The sequence below is a fragment of the Mesoplodon bidens genome (assembly GCF_964165515.1).
Source record: "Mesoplodon bidens genome assembly, contig: HAP1_SCAFFOLD_839, whole genome shotgun sequence".
NCBI classification, from domain to species: Eukaryota; Metazoa; Chordata; class Mammalia; order Artiodactyla; family Ziphiidae; genus Mesoplodon; species Mesoplodon bidens.
This window is the reverse complement of record NW_027671369.1, coordinates 9171-27905: the sequence shown is the minus strand read 5'-3', so window position 1 is coordinate 27905 and position 18735 is coordinate 9171. Positions and strand designations below refer to the sequence as shown.

Sequence of the window (18735 nt, the reverse complement as noted above, 5' to 3'; positions counted from 1 at the left end):
CTCCAGCCCGGACCCTCCACCTCCGGGAAGCGGTCAAACCCTCCAGGTGGCTCTACCGCGGGGCCCGGGGCGGGCTACCCCAAGCCCTGCTCTTCAAGGGCCGCAGGCTCCACAACCAACTACAGGCCTGCAGACGCAACACCTACCCCGTCGGGACTCGCTCACCGGCCCCGGGCTCCCGAGGCTCCGGTCCGGGGGCTGCTCCTCGGGCGCGCTCCTCTCTCGGGGTCCCTCCGCTCCGCCTCCCGAGACCACTGGGCCAGAGGAGCCGGCTCTGGGCCCACGTCCCTCCCGGGACCTCGCTTGGCCCCGCGCTGCACATGGTCGGGCACTGCACCGCTGCCGGCCGCCCGGCCACTCCGGCCCAAACGCGGGCTCCGCAGCTCGAGCTCGGAGGTCGCAGTTCCAGCCTCCGCCCGGCCCACGCGAACCCTCGCCCGCACAGCCCGCTCCCGCGGGCTGCCGGCCGGCCCGGACAGCGTACCGCCCCGCAGGCCCCGAAATGCTCGCCCGCAAGAGGCCAAGACGGGGGAACGACGGCCAGCGACGACCTGGGCACGCACAGGAAGCGGGGGCGGGGCGGCGACGGTGCGCGTGCGCCAACACGCACAAATCATGAGGCGCACCTGCGCAGGCGGACGCCCGAAGTCCGCCTGCCAAAGCCCGCCAGGAGCACGGGACAAGTACCCGGACTCCAGAAGCCTCCCCGAAGTCTCCGTGCCGTCAAGATAGTGAGCGTATGAAATGTCTCCTTCTCATCTGGCGCTCAAGTGCTGCTGTGCTGCGAGGGTGTGCCGCCTGGACCAGGGACTCCATTGCCCATTTGTCTTCACTCCTGTTAGGGATCAAGGAAAGGTGTGGCCTCAAGTGGGGGCTGTGTGATGGTCTCCAGGCTCCCTGGTCCTTTCCCGGCCCTGGGACATTTCGGGTTACATCTGAGATTCCCCCACCACCAGGAGAGGGGAAGGAGGGTATCATGTTCGCTTAACTGAAACGCTACAACTTTCATTCAAATCCTAGAATACAATAAATGCCCAGCCATGACACAAACTAATATTGCCCACGGAAGAAAAAGAAAATAGAAACTGTAGCTGTTTAGATTACACAACCAACGCATTAAAAACTGTACGAAAATCAGAACGTACACACAAACCGAAAACAGAAAACAGATACCTGGGATCTTACCTCTTAAAGAGGATACTGTTTATGTTAGGTAAAAATATCATTTTTCAAAAATGGAATCAGAAGGGTAATGATTTATCACTATTTATCACTGGGGGTGAAATAATATAACTGTGTTCTTGGCCAACTGTTCCTTAAAAGCTGCTAGGGGAAAAGGTAAAAATAAAATCTCCAGGGACTTCCCTGGTGGTCCAGTGGTGAAGACTCCTAGTTTCCACTGCAGGGGGCACGTGTTTGATTCCTGGTTGGGGAACTAAGATCCCGCATGCTGTGCAGCACAGTCTCATTAATTAATTAATTAACGAACACACAAAATAAAAATAAAAAATCTCTCGCCAACCGAGAAAATCCTCTCCACAAATGTAGAGAGAAAGAAAACGGTTTTACTGTTGAATAACCATTAAACCAGACTGTGCTGTGCACCCACAGGTGAACCACTAATGTTTGTGCAAATGAAATCAACCTCACCTTTTTTTTTTTATAGCTCAGCAGATAAAATCTGTTGCATACAGGTTCTCAAGATAAACGGGAACTTGCCTCATGGGAATAGACTTGACACCACCATAAAAATGGCATACATTCTTTCAGAGTACATCCTAAATTCACCTGGTCATCTCGGTGGTTGTCCATGCTAGTTAATACCCTTTATCCAAAGGAGAAAGACAACTTCTCCTATCTCTAGGACAAGCACGTACTTATAGCTCAGAGGAAAGTGCCTAACACCTAGCCTAAACTCCCCTGGTGACAGAGAGATAAAGAAGATAGCTCTCAGGTCCTTAACATAAACATTCCTGGGTTGTAATGCTGGCAAGGGACTGATTTAGCTTTTAAAAAGATTTAGATACTTACGAAAGGGACAGAGGAAGTATTTCTATTACATGCGTCTTGAGGAAATCCTCTAAAAACGGAAATAAGAAGTGATGATTCATGCAAATGAATAAGCACCTAACCCATTCCTGATTTCCCCAGCTGAACTGCCACATTAAATGAATCCTGCACAAAATGTGTGCTTCTCCAAAACTGCTCTTGGAAGTGGCTGCTTAGAGCCACGAATGGTCTTTTCCAGTTCTTGCTGCTGCTGACTGTGGCCTCTGCCTGAATTCTCACCGATGAAATGCTGCTTGTGTGGGAATGACAGCGACCACACCTCCTCTGAGCCTGAGCCTGGCAAACCTCCAGGGCGCATTTCTCGCATTTTCCAAGTTCACCACGTAAGGACATCAGCTACACGGAGTACCTTGCTGGGAAGCGCCTTGGAAGGGCAGTGCGCCCATGAGCACGCCACCAGGCCTCCAGTTCTCACCTCACCCACGTGCACTGACCGTGTCTCAGCAGAAGACTGGGGTGGCCTGTGAACCCCAGCTGCTGTGCCCACCTCAACACCTCACTCTATCCCTCCAGCCCAGAGACATGCTGGGCTCCCCAGCCCCCTGCCCTGGACACTCTCTGGAAGTCTTTCTATTACAAGCTGTCTTCAGGAAATGCTCTAAAAAAGGGAATAATAAGTACGGAGTCATCCCAATGAACAGGATGTTCAGCAGTGAGCTGATGTCTCTCACGACTCACCCCTCTCTCCAAAAGGCGAAAAACTGTCATTTCATACATTTCCCCCTTTTTAAAGTTGTTGAAGCTAGGAGGGTAAACCTGGACCCTGCGATTTCACCTTGACCAGAAGCACCAATGGCCACCTTTTAGTTTGCTTTCATTAAGATCTCTTCATATATATGGATATTTACAATATAAAGCTTTCTCTTTTTGTATCTGCATTTCTATTAAATACAGATATTTTCCCTACTTTGTCACTTATCTATTTTTATTGAAGTATACTTCGTTTGCAATATTTCAGGTGTACAGCAAAGTGACTCAGTTACATGTATTTATGTAAGAATATATGTATTCTTTTTCAGGTTCTTTTTTCCATTATGGGTTATTACAAGATATTGAACATAGTTCCCTGGGCTATACAGTAGGTCCTTACTGTTTATCTATTTTACATATAAAAGTGTGTATCTGTCAATCCCTGTTCTTTCTCTTTTTTTTTTTTTTTTTTTTTTTTTTTTTTGCGGTAGGCGGGCCTCTCACTGTTGTGGCCTCTCCCCTTGCAGAGCACAGGCTCCGGATGCGCAGGCTCAGCAGCCATGGCTCACGGGCCCAGCCGCTCCGCGGCATGTGGGATCTTCCCAGACCGGGGCACGAACCCGTGTCCCCTGCATCGGCAGGCGGACTCTCAACCACTGCGCCACCAGGGAAGCCCTGTTCTTTCTCTTTTTAACTTAATTTTTTACTCTCACATTCTGTTATACAGACACTTAAAAAGATATTTTGTGTTCAAATCTTTCACTTTCACTTCATACTTTTCATCAGCTTGGACACTGTACTTGAAGAAGCCTTTCCCATCCTGCATTTCCTAAGTAGTTGCCTGTGTTTTCTCCTGTTTATTTTGGGTCTCTTAACATACCAATTTTATCAAGATAACTGGCACCCATCTTCAGGATTTGTAAAATCATTTTCCTCTTAAAGTCTCTCAACCATTTTTTTCAACACTAACACATCTACCAGAACCAGGAAACGCACTGTTTAAGAAGAAAACTCAAGTTTGTAATCTAACAGAAAAGGACAGGCTCTTCTTTGAAGCTCAGCGACACGTCTTAATTTAAAGGCAGGGGAGGGACTTCCCTGGTGTTCCAGTGGTAAAGAATCCGCCTTCTAATACAGGGTATGTGGGTTCAAAGCCTGGGAACGCTGGTCCGGGAGCTAAGATCCCACACGCCACGGGGCAATTAAGCCCGCGTGCTGCAATTAGACACGATGCAGCCTAAGAGAGATAAATAATTTTTTACAAATAAAAATAAAAAATAAAGGCAGGGGAAGCAGGAAAGTGACCGCCTCATGTGAATTCCTTCTTATTCAAAATACAGGTCGTAGCAGTTTACTTGGGCTGCGTCACAAAATACGACACACTGGCGGGCTTAAGCAACACAAATGCACTGTCCGACATTTACGCAGGCTGCAAGTGTGAGATCAAGGTGTCAGCAGGGTTGGTCCCCTCTGAGGGCTGTACGGGAGGATGTGCTCCAGGCTTCCTGGTGGAGAGGGCGGTTTCCTCACAAGCACATGCACTATGTATGTAGCAGGTAGGTGCCTGGGCTGAACTCCGATCCCAGGGCTGCTCATCCGCAGCAGCACCAGGCCGCTGGAGGGCTTGTCACGGACCCGTTGGCAGGAGGACTGCAGGCTGACACAGACGTCTGCTCAGCTGTGGACCCATGGCCCGGCCACAGCCCTGCCAGAGGCTGCCTGGTTGAAATCCAGGTCACGGTTCACCTCCCTCCTGCTTATTGCATTCAACGATGCCTTGAAGACCCCCTACTGCACCAGCCTGGGTGGCACATCCCACCCAGTCATTTCCACATCAGAAGCATGTCCATTGAGAAGGTTAAAATTAGGCCCTGGCTCAGTGCTGTGGAATTAGAATCTGTGAGGCTGGGTCCAGGCATCTGTGTTGGAATATTTTCTCCACGGGACTCTCATGCCCAAAGGACTGTATTGACAAAGCCCTTCTGCTTCACCCCACTGATATTTCTGCACTAGAGCTACAGCCGTTGTTGTATTAAACTGCATCCGCAGGAGGAAGAGAGAGGAGGAGAGGCGACAGTTCTGCTGATCTCCAAACACGCTGTTACGGAACCACACTTGGGTCCACTCGCCCGCACGCACTAAAGCCCGTCTACGGACACGGGTCACGGTGAAGGAAAGTGCCGCGTTTATGGCAGGGCAACAAGCAAGGGGTCCAGGTATCTAGGGCTCAAAAGGCCCCCACTCCCCCGTGGCTTTCAGGGAAAGGTGTTTACAGATGGGGTGAGGCTGTTGGTGGGAATGTACACTGGGGCTGCCGCTATGCAGAACAGTGTGGAGGTTCCTCAAAACACTAAAGCTAGAGCTACCGTAGGACCCAGCAATCCCACTCCTGGGCATGTACCCAGAGAAAACCATAATTCAAGAAGACACACGCACCCCAATATGTATAGCAGTACGATTTACAATAGCCAAGACATGGAAGCAACTTAAATGTCCATCGACAGAGGAATGGATAGGGAAGATGTGGTACATATGTGTGATGGAATACTACTCAGCCATAAAAAAGAATGAGATTATGCCATGTGCAGCAACATGGATGGACCTAGAGATTATCAGACTAAGTGAAGGACGTCAGACAAAGACAAATACCATATGCTACCACTCCTGTGTGGAATCTAAAACAGTGATACGGATGAACTTCTGAACAAAACGGAAACAGACTCACAGACATAGAAAAAAAACTTATGTTTACCAAAGGGAAAAGGTGGGGGAGAGGGATAGATCAGGAGGTTGGGGCTAACATATGCACACAACTATATATAAAACAGGACATCAACAAGGACCTCCTGTAGAGCACAGGGATCTCTACTCAATATTCTGTATTAACCTAGGGAGTTCCCTGGTGGCCCAGAGGTTAGGATTCTGGTCTTTCACGGCCGTGGCCTGGGTTCAATCCCTGGTCAGGGAACTGAGATCCTACAAGCCACACAGCACCACGAAAAAAAAGCAAAATTCGGTAATAACCTAAATGGGAAAACAATCTGAAAAAGAATAGATATCTGTGTCCATATAACTGAATCACTTTGCTGTACACCGGAAACTAACACAACACTGTAAATCAACTATACTCCCAATATAAAATTTAAAAAATGTTTAAAGTGAATTACAAACGAGTGGGGTGAGGGAGAGGAGGTTGAGGGGTGTGTGGTCAGCTTGTGGACATTCTTCCGATTGGTTGGTGGTGAGGTAATCTGAGGTCAACATCATCAACCGGCTGGTTCCAGCTGGTCTGGGGTCTACGTGCTTGTGGGCAGCATGCAGTTACCTTCCTCCCCCCTGCTGGGGGCTTCAGTCTCTGCAAAACAGCTCCAAGGACGTGGCTCAGAACAGTATCTACAGCCCTTGAGGAGGAACTAAAGGTCCTTGACTTTGTTTAACGGCTACACTAGTATTATTTGGTCTTCTGGGACTCTTTTCCTTTCTTTTGGCACTTTCTCCCTTCTCTGATTAAATTGTTTGTTTCCAACTCACAGAAGGCTAGGAGGCTAAAATTTTCTAAAGACGAGAAGCAGGCAGAAGACATGGGGAGAATCCGTCCCAGGAAGGCCCCACAAGGTCCTGCTCACTTACAACATCACATTCAATCTGGGCTGTTTACGCCATTTTTGGACAACATACCAACACATCTTAAGATGGGTCCCACCCGACTGTTGCACATTTGGACAAGGTGCGGTGGGGTGGGATTATGCAAATCCAGATCTGAAGACTAGATAAAGCAATCAGGGTATTTCACAGTATACAAGAGAAATTTTCATGGGGACAGAATACCAACCTTCTAATATTTGAAAGCCTGTTAGCCAAGAGGGAGAGTGAACTTCTGTTTTGTTATACAAGGACCCAATCAGCTGTGATGGTTGAAAGCATGATGAACGCAAATCTGAATTCATTTGCCTCCTAAAAATGCAACGTCTACAGCAGAGGGACACAGGTCCTCAAGCAGCAGTGCTTTTCCCAGCAGTGCAGACCCTGAGGAGAGCCAGGCTGTGGCAGCTCTGGAGGACCTCAGACACTCTTTGCACGGCCTCTGAGACCTAGAACATCTCAGAAAGTCCACGAGTGCAAACCAAAGAGACACTCAGTCCCTGCACCTTGGATGAACTGATTTGACTCTACGTATGCATTGCTTGGGCTAATTAGAAATATGGAAGTGATCAGAAGACAGAATAAACCTCTGGGCACATCCTGAACAACAGAGATACTTCTCATCAAAGTCCAAACAATAATTCAAAAGCAAGATTCAGAGCCAAACTGTGGAAACAAACCAAGTGTTCACTGACAGATGAATGGATCAAGAAAATGTAGTGTGTATATTCACACAACAGATATTATTCACCCACAAACAGGAAGGAAAGTTTCTAATTGATACAAAGACCATTTATGTATTTTTCAAAGATTGACATTTCTTTGTATGAACAGTGAAAATTTAACAATTCCACTTTTAAGAGGAAAGGTTAGTGTTTCTTTGTAGAAACAATTAAGTCTCAGCAGTAGAGGCATAAGCACACACGTGCACACAGAGTAAACAGAATAGCGCCCCGCTACCTCCCCGCACTCTGATCCCCCGATGAGCCCTGCTGATTCTCCCTCCAAATATAGAGAACTTGTTTACTTCTCTCCATCTTCTCAGACATCGTCTTCCTGGACTACCACGCCAAATTCCTAACCTTATCTGGGTCTCCCGACTTCCACTCTTACTGAATCCCCACCCCATCCATTTATGCAGCAGCCAAAATCAATTGTTCCTCTTTCAGTGCAAACTGGATCAGGACACCTCTCATTCACTGCTTTCCCACTGCACTTGGCAAACATCTGAACTTCTTCAGACCCACGGTTTTATTTCCTTCTCACTCACTGTGTACTGTCCACACTGGCTTTGGGGTCTAGGAAGGAAATTTTGACACAGGCTACCACACAGATGACACGCGAAGACATTAAGCTAAGTGGATAAGTCAGATACAAATGGACAAATGTTACATGATTCCACTTCTGTGAGGTCCCCAGATGGGTCAAATTCATAGAGACAGAAAGTGGAGTGGTGGGTGTCAGGGGCTGGGAGGGGGGTGGGGAGTCAGTGTTTAATGGGGACAGAGTTTCACTTGGACAGGATGAAAACATTCTGGAGATGGATGGTCGGGATGGTTGCACAACAATAAGAATTCTTGTTTTCCTTCCTTAAGATTTTTGTTTTACTTATTTTCGGCTGTGTTGGGTCTTCGTTGCTGGGCGCAGGCTTTCTCTAGTCGCGGCGAGCGGGGGCTACTCTTCGGTGCAGTGTGCAGGCTTCTCATTGAGGTGGCTTCTCTTTGCGGCAGAGCATGGGCCCTAGGCGCGTGGGCTCAGTAGTTGTGGCTCGCGGGCTGAGGAGTTATGGCTTGCAGGCTCAGTAGTTGTGGCGCACGGGCATTAGGTGCTCCGCGGTATGTGGGATCTTCCCGGACCAGGGCTCGAACCTGTGTCCCCTGCATCGGCAGGCGGATTCTTGACCACTGTGCCACCAGGGAAACCCACGAAAAAAAGCAAGACTCAGACCCCAAGGGGAGGAGTGGAAGTACGAGTTGGGAGGTTCAGAAGAAGCTTCCAGTGACACTGCATGACCCTGAGTTGGCTATTTTCTTCTCTGCATCTCGGCTACCATATACTTCCTACCCTCATAGAAAAATAACCTGTCTTGGGCCTCGCTGGTGGCGCAGTGGTTGAGAGTCCGCCTGCCGATGCAGGGGATACGGGTTCGTGCCCCGGTCTGGGAGGATCCCATATGCCGCGGAGCGGCTGGGCCCGTGAGCCATGGCAGCTGGGCCTGCGCATCCGGAGCCTGTGCTCCGCAACGGGAGAGGCCACAAGAGTGAGAGGCCCGCATACCGCAAAAAGAAAAAAAAAAAAAAAAATAACCTGTCTGGAATTGGAAATTTTTCCATTTAGTCTTTTTGTGCATGTGACATTTTTATTCAGAAGAATAATCTGTGTTGAACTGGAGTTTTTTCCATTTAGTATTTTGTACATGTGACATTTTTATTCAGGTAGTGAAATCTCTGGGTCAACAGTGATACCACATTCTCAAGATTTTGATAAGTAGACTAGAACTTCTTAACTGGAATCAAGGGGCAGGCTTTGGATAATCCATGGACTTTGTGACATCCAAAGGTGCCCTTTGTGTGTGTGTGTGTGTGTGTGTGTGTGTGTGTGTGTGTTTGTAGACACCCTTTGAAGGGTGTGTGAGCACCTGTAGTTTTCTATGATTTTAGCTTCTCCAAATGGCTCTTGGACTCAAAGGTGCCTGAGGGGAGCGGACGTGTACTCCCCCAGTACAGAATTCTGAACACAGTGTCAGTAAACATTCAGCCAAAGAGCTTTGCCAAATTGCGTGTTTTAACGTAACTTTTTAATCCACTGAGTCGATGTACCTGGGATCTTTTTTTACATACTTATCTCACTCTTTATTTATTTTTTTTTGGGGGGGGGTACGCGGGCCTCTCACGGTTGTGGCCTCTCCCGTTGTGGAGGACAGGCTCCGGACGCGCAGGCTCAGCGGCCATGGCTCATGGGCCCAGCCACTCCGCGGCATGTGGGATCTTCCCAAACCGGGGTACCAACCCGTGTCCCCTGCATCGGCAGGTGGACTCTCAACCACTGCACCACCACGGAAGCCATTATCTCACTCTTATAAGGCTGAAACGTTGCTGCTTCCCCTAAGTTTCCTTGTCCCTCTCCCCACTCTCCCACCAGGCCGTGGAAGAGGAATGGGAGGGAGAGGGAGAGTCCAGCAGGGAGAGGACAGTGCACCTGCTGGGAAGCGGTAAAGAGGGGTCCAGGGTGGGAGGGAGGGAGACACAAGAGGGAGGGGATATGGGAACAGGTGTATATGTATAACTGATTCGCTTTGTTATAAAGCAGAAACTAATACGCCATTGTGAATCAACTGTACTCCAATAAACTTGTAAAAAAAATTAGAACTACCATATGACACAGCATTTTCATTCCTGGATATATATCGAAAAAAATAAAACCGAAAAACATTAATTTGAAAAGATATATGCACCCTAATGTTCATGGCAGCATTATTTACAATTGACAACATATCGAAGCAAGCTAAGTGTTTATTAAGAGATGAATGGGTAAGGAAGATGTGATATATATATATACAATGGAATACTACTTAGCTAAAAAAAAATTTTGTTTGAATTGAAATTGTATCAACTATCTTTTCCGACCTCAATGCTATGAGACTAGACATCAATTACAGGAAAAGAGCTGTAAAAAAATACAAACGCATGGAGGCTAAAGGATACACTACTCAATAACGAAGTGATCACTGAAGAAATCAAAGAGGAAATTAAAAAATACCTAGAAACAAATGACAATGGAGACACGACGACCCAAAACCTATGGGATGCAGCAAAAGCAGTTCTAAGAGGGAAGTTTATAGCAATACAATCCCACCTTAAGAAACAGGAAACGTCTCAAATAAACAACCTAACCTTGCACCTAAAGCAATTACAGAAAGAAGAACAAAAACATCCCAAAGTTAGCAGAAGGAAAGAAATCATAAAAATCAGATCAGAAATAAATGAAAAAGAAATGAAGGAAACGATAGCAAAGATCAATAAAACTAAAAGCTGGTTCTTTGAGAAGATAAACAAAATTGATAAACCATTAGCCAGACTCATCAAGAAAAAAAGGGAGAAGACTCAAATCAATAGAATTAGAAATGAAAAAGGAGAAGTAACAACTGACACTGCAGAAATACAAAAGATCAGGAGAGATTACTATAAGCAACTCTATGCCAATAAAATGGACAACCTGGAAGAAATGGACAAATTCTTAGAAATGCACAACCTGCCAAGACTGAATCAGGAAGAAATAGAAAATATGAACAGACCAATCACAAGCACTGAAATTGAAACTGTGATAAAACATCTTCCAACAAACAAAAGCCCAGGACCAGATGGCTTCACAGGCGAATTCTATCAAGCATTTAGAGAAGAGCTAACACCTATCCTTCTGAAACTCTTCCAAAATATAGCAGAGGGAGGAACACTCCCAAACTCATTCTACGAGGCCACCATCACCTTGATACCAAAACCAGACAAGGATGTCACAAAGAAAGAAAACTACAGGCCAATATCACTGATGAACATAGATGCAAAAATCCTCAACAAAATACTAGCAAACAGAATCCAACAGCACATTAAAAGGATCATACACCATGATCAAGTGGGGTTTATTCCAGGAATGCAAGGATTCTTCAATATACGCAAATCAATCAACGTGATACACCATATTAACAAATTGAAGGAGAAAAACCATATGATCATCTCAATAGATGCAGAGAAAGCTTTCGACAAAATTCAACACCCATTTATGATAAAAACCCTGCAGAAAGTAGGCATAGAGGGAACTTTCCTCAACATAATAAAGGCCATATATGACAAACCCACAGCCAGCATCGTCCTCAATGGTGAAAAACTGAAACCATTTCCACTAAGATCAGGAACAAGACAAGGTTGCCCACTCTCACCACTCTTATTCAACATAGTTTTGGAAGTTATAGCCACAGCAATCAGAGAAGAAAAGGAAATAAAAGGAATCCAAATTGGAAAAGAAGAAGTAAAGCTGTCACTGTTTGCAGATGACATGATACTATGCATAGAGAATCCTAAAGATGCTACCAGAAAACTACTAGAGTTAATCAATGAATTTGGTAAAGTTGCAGGATACAAAATTAATGCACAGAAATCTCTGGCATTCCTATATACTAATGATGAAAAATCTGAAAGTGAAATCAAGGAAACACTCCCATTTACCATTGCAACAAAAAGAATAAAATATCTAGGAATAAACCTACCTAAGGAGACAAAAGACCTGTATGCAGAAAATTATAAGACACTGATGAAAGAAATTAAAGATGATACAAATAGATGGAGAGATGTACCATGTTCTTGGATTGGAAGAATCAACATTGTGAAAATGACTCTACTACCCAAAGCAATCTACAGATTCAATGCAATCCCTATCAAACTACCACTGGCATTTTTCACAGAACTAGAACAAAAAATTTCACAATTTGTATGGAAACACAAAAGACCCCGAATAGCCAAAGCAATCTTGAGGACGAAAAATGGAGCTGGAGGAATCAGGCTCCCTGACTTCAGACTATACTACAAAGCTACAGTAATCAAGACAGCATGGTACTGGCACAAAAACAGAAAGATAGATCAATGGAACAGGATAGAAAGCCCAGAGATAAACCCACGCACATATGGTCACCTTATCTTTGATAAAGGAGGCAGGAATGTACAGTGGAGAAAGGACAGTCTCTTCAATAAGTGGTGCTGGGAAAACTGGATAGGGACATGTAAAAGTATGAGATTCGATCACTCCCTAACACCATACACAAAAATAAGCTCAAAATGGATTAAAGACCTAAATGTAAGGCCAGAAACTATCAAATTCTTAGAGGAAAACATAGGCAGAACACTCTATGACATAAATCACAGCAAGATCCTTTTTGACCCACCTCCTAGAGAAATGGAAATAAAAACAAAAATAAACAAATGGGACCTAATGAAACTTAAAAGCTTTTGCACAGCAAAGGAAACCATAAACAAGACCAAAAGACAACCCTCAGAATGGGAGAAAATATTTGCAAATGAAGCAACTGACAAAGGATTAATCTCCAAAATTTATAAGCAGCTCATGTAGCTCAATAACAAAAAAACAAATAACCCAATCCAAAAATGGGCAGAAGACCTAAATAGACATTTCTCCACAGAAGATATACAGACTGCCAACAAACACATGAAAGGATGCTCAACATCTTTACTCAGTAGAGAAATGCAAATCAAAACTACAATGAGATATCATCTCACACCAGTCAGAATGGCCATCATCAAAAAATCTAGAAACAATAAATGCTGGAGAGGGTGTGGAAAAAAGGGAACACTCTTGCACTGCTGGTGGGAATGTGAATTGGTACAGCCACTATGGAGAACGGTATGGAGGTTCGTTAAAAAACTACAAATAGAACTACCATATGACCCAGCAATCCCACTACTGGGCATATACCCTGAGAAAACCATAATTCAAAAAGAGACATGTACCAAAATGTTCATAGCAGCCCTATTTACAATAGCCCGGAGATGGAAACAACCTAAGTGTCCATCATCGGATGAATGGGTAAAGAAGATGTGGCACATATATACAATGGAATATTACTCAGCCATAAAAAGAAACGAAATTGAGCTATTTGTAATGAGGTGGATGGACCTAGAGCCTGTCATACAGAGTGAAGTAAGTCAGAAAGAGAAAGACAAATACCGTATGCTGACACATATATATGGAATTTAAGAAAAAAAAATGTCATGAAGAACATAGGGGTAAGACAGGAATAAAGACACAGACCTACTAGAGAATGGACTTGAAGATATGGGGAGGCGGAAGGGTAAGCTGTGACAAAGTGAAAGAGCGGCATGGACATATATACACTACCAAACGTAAGGTAGATAGCTAGTGGGAAGCAGCCGCATAGCACAGGGAGATCAGATCGGTACTTTGTGACCGCCTGGAGGGGTGGGATAGGGAGGGTGGGAAGGAGACGCAAGAGGGAAGAGATATGGGAACATATGTATATGTATAACTGATTCACTTTGTTATAAAACAGAAACTAACACACCATTGTGAAGAAATTATACTCCAATAAAGTTGTAAAAAATAATAATAAAGTTAAAAAATTTTTAAAAAGAAGAAAAAAACCCCCAAGCAAACTAGGAATAGAAAAGGAACATACTGAAACTCATCAAGAGCGTCTACAAACAACCTATACCGACATTATATTTAACTGTGAAAGACTGAATGCTTTCTCTGTAAGATCAGAAACAAGGCACCGATATCTGCCCTCACCACTTTTATTAAATATATTAATGGAGGTTCTAGTAAGAAAGTAAAGCAAAAATAAATAAATACATAAATTTAAAAGTTAAAATTTTAAAACATTTATTTAAAAGATAAAAGGACTATTCCTACTACGTTGAATAGGAAGGAATATATCCTACTGAATGTTGAACAGTAATATATACTATTATATTAAATAAGGAAAAGTAAAACGGTATCTGAAGAGGAGATGATAACCTAAATGGAGAAAATACCAAGGAATCCACAAAAAGCTTGAGAAATAATATTAGTTTGTAAATGTTTTAGAGTACAAATCAATAGTTTTATCAAATTATATATTAATAACAAATGTGTAGAAGCTTAAATAAAAATATGTGATGCCATTTACAACTGACCTAAATAAATACTTAAATATAAGCCCAATAAGACATTTATAGGTCCTCTATACTGAAAATTACAAAATGCTGATGAAGAAAAATGTAAAAGTCCCAAACAAATAGTGAGACATACCTTGTTCATGGATTAGAAAACACAACATAATAAAGATGTCAATTCTCCCCAAGTTAAGAGGCTTAACAGAGTTACTCTTAAAATGCCCTCAAGGTTTTTGTGGATATAGACAAGCTTATTCTAAGATTTATATAGTAAGAAGAGGCTGAAGAATAGCTAAAACAATTTGTAAAGGAAGATTAAAATGGGAGGAATTCATCTACCCAATTTCAAGATTTTGCAGTAATGATGGAGGTTAGATACACAGATCAATGGAATGGAATAGAGAACCCAGAAATAGACTGACATAAATACATTTAACTTGTTCTTGACAGCAGTGTGAAAGCTATCAAGGAAGAATAGACTTTTCAAAAAATGGTACTGAAACAGTTGGACATCCCTCGACAAAAACAAACAAAAAATGAACCTTAACCTAAACCTCCACACCTTACACAAAAATTAAATCAAAGTGGATCATAATCTTCAATGTAAAAGCAGGACACTTTTAGAAAAAAAAATAGGAGAAAATCTTTGGCATCTAGAACTACGTGAATAATTCTTAGACTTGACACCGAAAGTATGATCAATAAAAGCAGACATTGATAAATTGGATCTCATCAAAATGAGTTAAAAATGCTTCATAGAAGATCATTTTAAGTGGATGAAAACTCAAATTACACAGTGGGAAAACATATTGGAAAATCCCACATGAGACAAATGACTTGTATCTATAATATACAAAGAACTCTCCAAACAACTTAAAAAAACCCAACTAGAAAATAGGCAGAAGACAGGAACAGACATTTCATGGAAGAGAATATACACATGGCAAAGAAGCATATGAAAAGATGCTCAACATCATTAGCCATTAGGGAAATGCAAATTCAGACCATAATGAGATATCAGAGAATAACGAAAATTAAAGTATAGTGACAACATCAAATGCTGGTGAGTACATAGAAAAAGGATCTCACATCACTGGTGGGAAAATAAAATGGTTTAGCCACTCTGAGAAACAGCGTGACCGTCTCTTTTAATCCTAAAAGTAGATTCACCCTACAACACAGTAATTGTACTCTTGAGCATTTATCCAAAAGAAACAAAAACTTCATTAAGTTCCCACAGAAACTTACACATAAATGTTCATAGCAGTTTTATTTATAACAGCCCAAAACTGGCCACTACCCAAATGTCTTTCAATGGATGAATGTTGAAACAAATTGTGATAAAATCTTATGATAGAATACTACCGAGCAACAAAAAGGAACAAATTATTAATATATGCAAAAATTGAAATGAACTTCAAGGGAATGATGCCGAGGGAAAAATTTTAAAAAGCCAATCTCCGAAGATGAAGTAATTCATTATGATATTTACATATTATTCTTAAAATAACAAAACTGTGGAGATGGAGAACAGATTAGAAGTTGCCAAGGGTTAGACATGGGGGTAGAAAGTACAGCGGGGGATCTTTGTGAGGTTTTTGTGGTCCCAGTACAAATAATACAGCAATCTTGGTTTTAACCCCGAAAGATGTTTAAAAGCAATTCCTAATAAGAGGTGTCCAGATATTTAGCAATGGCAGCAGATTAGAGGTATAGCTACCCAACATGACAGCTTCAAAACAGATGGTAATAATTCAATGCATATGTTCATTTTTAAAAGGCCAATCACAACACTTAAATGGTATATATCTTAACAATATTATTCTAAGGATCCAGCTATACCAGATGGACTAGCAGGATTTTCTGTACATTCAATCTTATTTTAGACAGTAAATCTTATAATAAGACAGTTAAAAAAAGAAAAAGAAAAAAAAACAAACCAACTACAGTTGGATATTCTCATAGGAAGATGAGGTGAAAATATGTAGCAGCGGTTCAAAAGCTTAAGCAGTGGCACCTAAATTTGGCTGCACATTAGAATCATCTGAAGCACTTTTTAAAAACCCTCACACCAACAGTTGGTCATCCTAAACCAATAAAATCATTTTAAATCTCCTCAGACGATGCCATTGTCTAGCCAGAAGTGAGAACCAGCGGACTAAGCAGAAGGGGATGTTTCTACAAAGATTTCTTAACAATAAGTTCTTTTACCCAATCAGATTTACCTTCCTGCAAAGGGGTAAAGAAGGCTAGATGTTGTCCATACTTGCTTAGCTTTAATTAGCACTTGTGACTTGCCCAAAACCTAGATCATGTTTCCCCTAAATTTCATGTGATTTCCTAAGTTCTTCAAATCCAGGGCTAAGGGGTTTGCCAGGATGAGATTTTAAGTGCTCACACAGGGGAAGTCCCTGGCAAACCAGGACAGAGGTCACTCTACATTGAAATGTAAAGCATCCTAAATAACCCTGCCACTGCCCCCAGATACTTGTCTGTGCCAACCAGTGGAGAAAAGGCATTCTCCATTACTACCACGGCAAATGCTGCTCTACTTGCCTTGGCTACTCCCTATCTTTTCCAGGCATCTCTCCCCTTCACCTGCTGGTGGACGCTTTGGCAGCTGACAATGCAGATATTTTCAAACTTTAAGGTGAATAAAAATCATCTGGAGGGCCAGTTATAACAGAGATCACTGAGCCCCACTAGAGTTGCTCATTCCATAGGGCTGGGACAGGGCCCTAAAACTTGAATATCTGACACATTATCAGGGGACGCTGGTAAAGCTGGTCAGGTTGTTACCGAATGCACGTTCGTGTGTCTGAAGCACAGTGAGGCCAAACAAACCGAAAGGTTGGAGTCTGGGGCAGAGAAAGGTTTATTGCAGGATCGAGCAAGGAGAGGGGTGGCCCGTGTTCCAAAAACCCTGAAATCTCCAAAGGATTCCAGCAAAGCATTTTTAAAGGCCACGTGAGGGAGGGACGTCCCAGGGAATGTGATCAGCTCGTGCACAATCATCTGACTGGCTGATGTTGAGGCCACAGGGCAGGTAACATTATCCATCCTTAGGTGCCAGAAGGTCTGGGGGCTGTGTGCTCATGATCATCAAAGAGTTAACTTCTTCCACTGGGTGGTGGTTTTTAGCATCTGAAAACTCAAGAAATATGCCTGAGATACTATTATCTGAGGACTTCAGAGAGGAACTACAGCAGAGGCTATGGAGGATGGGTCTGGCCTAGGAAGGCCCCATAGGGTACTGCTTGGTTACAAGGTGACCATACTTTGAGAACCACTGCTCTAGTGGCTTGGAATGTTAAAGTAATGGAAGAAGCCCTTCCCAGATCTAGATTCTAGTATCACCAGCTATTTTGGTGGGGGGAAGGGTAAGTTTTGTCCTTGCTTGGACTTCTTGTTCATTTATATCAAAGCCTATTTGAGGCAGTGCACTCGGCAGTCCTGCAGATCTGTCTTTGGCTTCAACAGTGTTTGGAATGAACAGACCCAGGGACGCTCCTTGCTCCAGCCCCCGACCACACTCCAACATTTCTTCCTGTCGCAACCTTTGGAATCAGCCACTCAGCTATCCTCAGCCTCCAGGACAGGCCAACACCGTTTTTGGAGCTTAGCTCCTTATCACTGATCAACCACGAGTTCCCAGGTTCGTCAGAATTATTCCATCGAGGTGGAGGCCGCCATCCACCGCCTGTTCAACATGCATCTGTGGACACTTACCTCTCTCTAAGCTTCTATTTCCACAGCAACAGTGGGACTCTGGACAATGGGGGCCACAGTTTTCGCCAACTGGCTGAAGAGAAGTGTGAGGGCGCCCAGCGACTCTTGAAAATGCAAAACAAGTGCTGCGGCCGCGCCCTCTTCCAGGATGCGCGGAAGCCTTCTCAAGATGAGTGGGGTAAAACCCAGGACACTGTGCAAGCCGCCATTCTTAGGGAGAAGAACCTGAACCAGGCACTATCGGATCTGCGCGCCCTGGGTCCTGCCCGCGCAGACTCTCACCTCTGTGACTTCCTGGAGAGCCGCTTCCTGGAGGAGCAGCTGAAACTCATCAAGAAGATGGGCAACCACCTGACCAACCTCCGCAGGCTGGCTGGTCCGCAGGCTGTGCTGGGCGAGTATCTTTTCGAAAGGCTCACGCTCGAGCACAAACAGGAGTCTCTGAAGTCCAGCGGCCTCTGAGGAGCCCCTCTGGCATCAGAGCTTCTGCCCGAAGCCCAGCTCTGCAGCCACTAGGCAGCTTTGTAACCGCCCTGGAGCACTCTCCCAAGCCTTGGACCAAATGGAAACAATAACGCTTTTTGCAGAAGGAAAAAAAAAGCCTATTTGAAACACAAACAGAATAAAGAGAAAAAAAGAAATATATATATATATATATATATATATATATATATATATATATATATATATTCATGTTCTTTTAACATATGAATTGCCCCACTTTATCTGTGTGAAATACGTTTGTTCCCGTTATTGGGCTGGTTCTCAAGCTTTGCTGCTCGTATGAATTACCTAAAGAGCTCTTTTTTTTTTTTAGTATTAAATATTTTTTTAATTAGTTTCTGCTTTATAACAAACTGAATCAGTTATACATATACATCTGTTCCCATATCCCTTTCCCTAAAGAGCTTTTAAGAGAAACTTT

At 43.7% G+C, this 18735-nt stretch overlaps 1 protein-coding gene across 1 annotated transcript; it reads left to right on the top strand.

Annotated features, from left to right (window-relative positions):
• Positions 1–320: 320 nt before the first annotated feature.
• LOC308611483 (ferritin light chain-like) lies at positions 321–18432 on the top strand (the record flags this gene model as incomplete). The annotated part of the gene is made up of 2 exons (XM_081260235.1): positions 321–396; positions 17602–18432. The coding sequence occupies 2 exons, from the start codon at positions 321–323 to the stop codon at positions 18270–18272; spliced, it is 747 nt and encodes a 248-aa protein (XP_081116361.1). The 3' UTR covers positions 18273–18432.
• Between the last annotated feature and the right edge of the window lie 303 nt (positions 18433–18735).